Here is a 5,518-nt window from a genome sequence, read left to right as displayed (position 1 = left end):
ATGTTGAGGTACTGTTTGCATGAAACTTGACTTACCTGGTGGGATGATACAGTCCGAAACATCCACAAAAATATTCCTATAATATAAAACTTGCCATGCTATTAAGTTGTCTGTTTTTTCTTCACTCTTGAGATGTTTCCCACCTTCCCACGAATCCAAACCTAATGCACCAAGACACGTACAGTACAAACATGCGGAAAGGGATGGCTGAAATGAATTGTGGCCTCGGTAATTGATGAACAGTTAAGAGGAATGAGCGAGCGGTGTATTGGTGACAAGGAGGGTGGAGGAAGAGAGGAGGAAGAGGATGGGGGAGGGAGTGGAGGAAAAAAACGGTGGCGCCCCGCCAACGCTGACGAAAGCTGCTTAGCCCACCCAGTTGCCATGGATACAGTGAGGAGCAGCACCCAGCCTGTGTGCGTGTGTGTGAGAGAGAGAGCGAGAGGTGGGGGGGAAGAGGGAGGGAGTGAGGCAGAGAGAGAAAAACCAGCAGGCATGCTTTAGAGTAAGTCAGAGTGGGAGTGAAAGAGCACCAGACAGCAGGGTGGAGAGAGAGGGTGAGTGTATGTGTTGCCAGAGAGAGAGAGGAGAGCAGCTAGAGAGCTCGGGGGAGACTATAGAGTGGGAGTGATAGAGTGCTAGATAATGGAGGTGCAGTCTGAGTGTGCAGAGCCTCCTGCGGCCCCTCAGTGTGACCCGCAGCCCACAGGGAAGATCAACAAAGCTGCCTTCAAACTCTTCGGAAAGCGACGCACCGGCTCTGGAATGGCCAGCTTCTTCTCCTTCAGGAACAAAGGGGCCACGAACAGCGGGAACAACGGGAATTCTGACAATGGGAATTCCCTGAATGGAAACGGCTCCACAGCAGCGCCGGAGCTCGTTAGGAGCAAAACCCACGATGGACTAACGAGCTCCAACAGCGACACCGATGGACAGAGAGGGGCCGGGCCTGCCGGCCTGGAGGCAGTGCCGGTGAGGTCTCTCAGCAAATCACTGAGTTTCTTCTCTCTACTCCGACGTGGGAGTTTTAGGTCAAGTGAAAATGGGGGGTCTGGACTTGTCAGGAGAGGGAGGGGCCTAAAGGGCTTTTTTAGCAGCATGCGATGGAGACGCAGGGACAAAACAAACGAGGCAGACGGGGAAGTGCTGGAAGGTAACAAGGAGAAGGACGGCTATAGCACAGACTCTGAAAAGGTAAAAGATATTACCCTCACCCTTGAACCGCCTCCGCATCATCACCAAGAGGATTGTGAGAATGCAGAGGCAGAACATAACCTCCAAGCAACAGAGACTGCCATTACCAGTGTTACCATGACACCCCCACACTGTGTTGCCATGACAGGGCCATCTGTTGAACCAGACTCCTCCTTTCCGTACACACCCACTGACTCACCACTGCGCCCTACCGTTCAAAAAACCAAAGTCTCAGTTTCCAGCCTCACCCCCTCCCTGGCTACGCCTCCGTTGGATCGTTGCAGCACAGGTGACCCACCCTCGGAACCTTCGGTGGACCGACTCTGCTCCCTCCTCTTCACTGACGTTACATCCCTGAAGAGCTTTGATTCACTGACGGGCTGTGGGGACATTATTGCAGACGCAGATGACGAAGGGCCAGCAGGTAACGGGGGCAGTGGCACGAGCAGCAGCAGTAGTGGTGGGGGGGGCGGGGCTGTGGGAGCAGGTGTTGGGAGAGCTGTTGCTCTCACCAGTGCTGCATCCCGTGGATCCCCGTCCAAACCGCCTCTCCCCTCCCAGCTTCTGACCCAGCCCATGTTCTCTGTCCCCTCCAGCTCAGTGCCTGCCTCCCTGCCAGCCCGGGCTCGGGCACCACCTCCACCGCAGCAGCACCCAGCTGGCAGTGGGGTGGTGGCTTACATGGGTGGAGGGGAGGAAATGGCGAGTCCAGAAGGAGTGGACGATGCAGACATGCAAGGTCTCTGGCACATGCTGCCCTCCACAGGGGACAACTCTCCTGCTTTGCCCCGATCGCACCAAACTCCCTCCACCACCCCAACTTCCACTTGTCCACCTCGCACCAACCCCTCAAGCAGCCACCTTCCCCTAGCGCCCAGGAGTTCAGACCGGAAAGTACCCCAGGTGAAGGCATTGGGGCTCAGTAAGATTCCAGTAGTTGGTGCAGCAGGAAGTCGTGCAGCTAAGCCTCCCCTCCCTCACACATATGGCCGCCATCCAACATCACCTGGGGAAAAAGAGCCGCTCAGCGACGAGGGCTACTGGGACACACCCACAGCAACACCTACGGCGACTCCTGATGAGAGTGGGCTGCAGCGTGACCAGAGGCTGGCTCTATCACGCGACAGTTACTCCGGAGACCAACTGTATGACCTTTACAATGACCCTGATGAGCAAGGAGATGATGAAGAAGAGGAAGGAGATGATGATCTAAACAGCACCCCCTCTCCCTCTACTGAATACAAACTGAGCCCCACAACTCCTCCGTCTTCCTCCTCCTCTTCTTCATTCCGATCAATGAAAGGCAGCGCCAGCCTTCCACGGGAATCCAAGATCCCGGTGAGCAGCAAACCAACATCACCTCCCTACTCTGTAAGCCAGTCAGCCCTGTCATCCGTCCTGGAGGCAGAATCCCTTCCACCAAAGACCGAAGCGCCTCCCCCGGCTCGCACCAGAATCCCCGTATCCAAGGTGCCTGTCCGTCGTTCTGGAAACAAGCCTGGCAGCAGAAAGAAGTAGTTTCTGTCAGACTGGTGGTTCTCTCCCACTAACGTCCGGACTTGAGTGTACATTTCTAACGTACTGTTTATGCAGAGGTAAAAGTTTTTCCCAGAGCCAGAAAAATGTTGAGCTGTAGAGTTAACAGCCTAGAAATCCCTCTGAAATCCCAAAAGCACTCACTCCTGAAGTGTTTTGGCTAGAATAAGTGGTTTTGTTCACTTGAGAAAGTCACAAGGAGACTCCAAAAGGCTGGGTTAACACTCCATGGCCCTCACAGGAACTTTGGAAGTTGACTCTTGACAATCCATGGACTTGCAATAGACACATTTGCCTTGTAACTTCCTGGAAAAAAACGGACCCTCCGACACTTTGATTCAGCTCATGACTGCACACTGCGAAAAAAGACAAAAAGAAAAATAAGCAGAGCACCTTTTTTATCTTTTATGTTTTTTCTTTTGGAATTCCACGAGGCATAACTCAACTTGCTCGTAAGGACCTAATCTAATCAACGTTTTATGTCATTTCTTTTCTTTTGAAATTGTTATTTTGTCCAACATGTTACCATTTACCTCCTAATCCTTTGATTATAGAGCCAAAGTTAAAAAAGGAAAAACGAAGAAAAAAGACAACAACAAACCAGACTTCATTCCACCTTCTCTAATAGTCTGGAACCGAGCCTGGGATGACCCACTATTTTTCTTTTGCTGTTTTATTTGTAGTTTTTGCTTTTCGACGAGGTTTTTTCTTCTGACCGCCCTGTTCATTAAACTATATGTGCATAAATTAATTCTGAGATCTGAACTGGTTTTACAACTTACCTACAGCTACCCTCGCAGCTACAATACAGCAAAGCTTCCCTGCAGAAGGTCACACAATGTCTTTTGCTTTTCTTTCTTTTTCTGCTGTGGAAGTTTGGATTCAGCCTGTTACATTTGGATTTCGCTGATACCCCGCTGAGCTGGAAGTATCTCATGTCAATCTCTGGGATTTACAACTGTTGAGCAACCGATGAAAACCTGAACAACTATCGCAATATTCTACCCTGGAGGGATCCCTTGCACTGACTTGTACACACACACACACACACAAACATTTGACTTCTCCCTCTCTGCATGCAGTGCCGCACACACTAGGCACAAATATCAGGAACATCATCTAACACTGAAAGATCTTGGACACACACATACACACACACACACACACACACACACACACTATTCAGTCTTTGGCTCTGTCTTTGTAGCTACACTGGATGACTTTCTTCTCTAAAGACACAAACAGCCAATTTCTTCTAGTGAATGCTTTCTTCTTCACTGGATTTCATACTGTTTTTATAGCTCCTCCCCTTTGCTGAGTCATAATGCACGGATCTTAAACTGTGATTGCACCAGCTTCTTAATGCTCTTCTCTCTGCTGGTAACATTTTGGGGACTGATGCTGAATCAGAGCAGAGCCCCCCACGCTCATTCTAGGAACTGCCACAGCTGTGTTTGAATCTGAATGTAGCTTGACATCTCCATAGGTCATTGGTCAGCATATGTGTTCCTGTGTTGGTCTGTTTTCCTCTTTGTCCCTCCTTTGTGGGGGCAAGACAAATTGTGGAAATGACTGTTTTCCAAGTCCCCCGTGGTCTGAAAAAATGGAGACACACTACTGCACAGTGTGTGCAGCCCTGAAAAGCACCACTTGTATAAAGAAGGAGTCTTTGTCAGTGATCCAGTGGGGCAAGTTACAGGGAGCAGAGTTGTCTCCATCCTTAAGAGAAAGAGAGGAGGTTGTTTTGTTTTTGTATTGAAAAAGACATTTGAGACCATGTAAGTTTTCTCTCGTCCTAACCACAAAGGTTCCAATGACCTTTGTGGGTCATTCTAGTCCATGATAGCTTTCCATCTCATTTAGAATGTGGCGATTGATCCACAACACCGTCAAGGTTCAGATATCATTTCAGCCTCCGTGGAACAGGCCATGGAGTAACCCGACCCCAGGTCTGCAGTAAGAGTATTCCTCATCACATTTTGAAAAGGGGGTGGAGTAAAGGTCACTTGGGGAGCCCAGGACGATCATGTCCGTTCTGCGCTCAGCAAGTATTGTTGGGTAAAAGCTGCATTGATGCTTGTGGACTGCTGACCAAAACATTTGTAAAAAGAGTGGTACAAAAATCTAAAATTGTATCGCTATGAATGCGTAAACACACTTTAACCAATCAAATGATAGCAATGCTTAGAGAATACCAAGACAGAGTAGGGGAACCATAAACCAAACAAGAATATTCTATTTTGCATTATCTATTAACAGGTTTTGTTGTTCAAATATATTGTCTTCTTTGGTTATTGTCTTTCTGTCCCACGTGCCACAGTGTGTCAGTTGAACACAGTACAACACACAATATGACATTGTGAAAGTTGAACTTTTGAGCGCTGTGATCTGTTGCACCAGCACTGCACAGTGATGACGTCAACCCCCGGTGAGGAGTTGATACTTCTCTGTTCTCTCCCTGATTACAAATCCGGGCCTTCATGTGATCATCTCATTTGAAACCATGTTATGTTTTTTTGTTTGTTTTTTGTTAACTGTCTTTTCACAGAGTGAAATCCTTCCACTTTTTCATATTTAATGAATAAAAATGTTCTTTGCGCTGATAGATGAGCTCCTGACTCTTTGTAACCATATTTACATGCAGGATTCCTCACATTTTAAAGCCAGGGGCTTATTTTCACTGGCATAATTAGAGTGTAACGAGACTGAGCCCTTGTCTCCTCAACTCCCCTCCTCCATCGTTCCACCATCACATCCCAGTGGCTTGAATCCCCAGGGGGGAAGGTTG

General features: G+C 48.7%; 1 protein-coding gene across 1 annotated transcript; it reads left to right on the top strand.

Annotated features, from left to right (window-relative positions):
• Positions 1-490: 490 nt before the first annotated feature.
• amer2 (APC membrane recruitment protein 2) lies at positions 491-5,335 on the top strand. The gene has a single exon (XM_035619625.2). It carries the CDS (start codon positions 646-648, stop codon positions 2,710-2,712), a length of 2,067 nt encoding a protein of 688 aa, XP_035475518.1. The 5' UTR covers positions 491-645; the 3' UTR covers positions 2,713-5,335.
• Positions 5,336-5,518: the final 183 nt, after the last annotated feature.

Source organism: Scophthalmus maximus, chromosome 21 (genome assembly GCF_022379125.1).
Source record: "Scophthalmus maximus strain ysfricsl-2021 chromosome 21, ASM2237912v1, whole genome shotgun sequence".
Taxonomy (NCBI): Eukaryota; Metazoa; Chordata; class Actinopteri; order Pleuronectiformes; family Scophthalmidae; genus Scophthalmus; species Scophthalmus maximus.
This window is presented reverse-complemented; position numbering and strand designations above follow the sequence as displayed.

What these genes read in the sequence shown, in the direction of transcription:
- amer2 (XM_035619625.2), top strand. Translation starts at nt 646, where the DNA reads ATGGAGGTGCAGTCTGAGTGTGCAGAGCCTCCTGCGGCCCCTCAGTGT.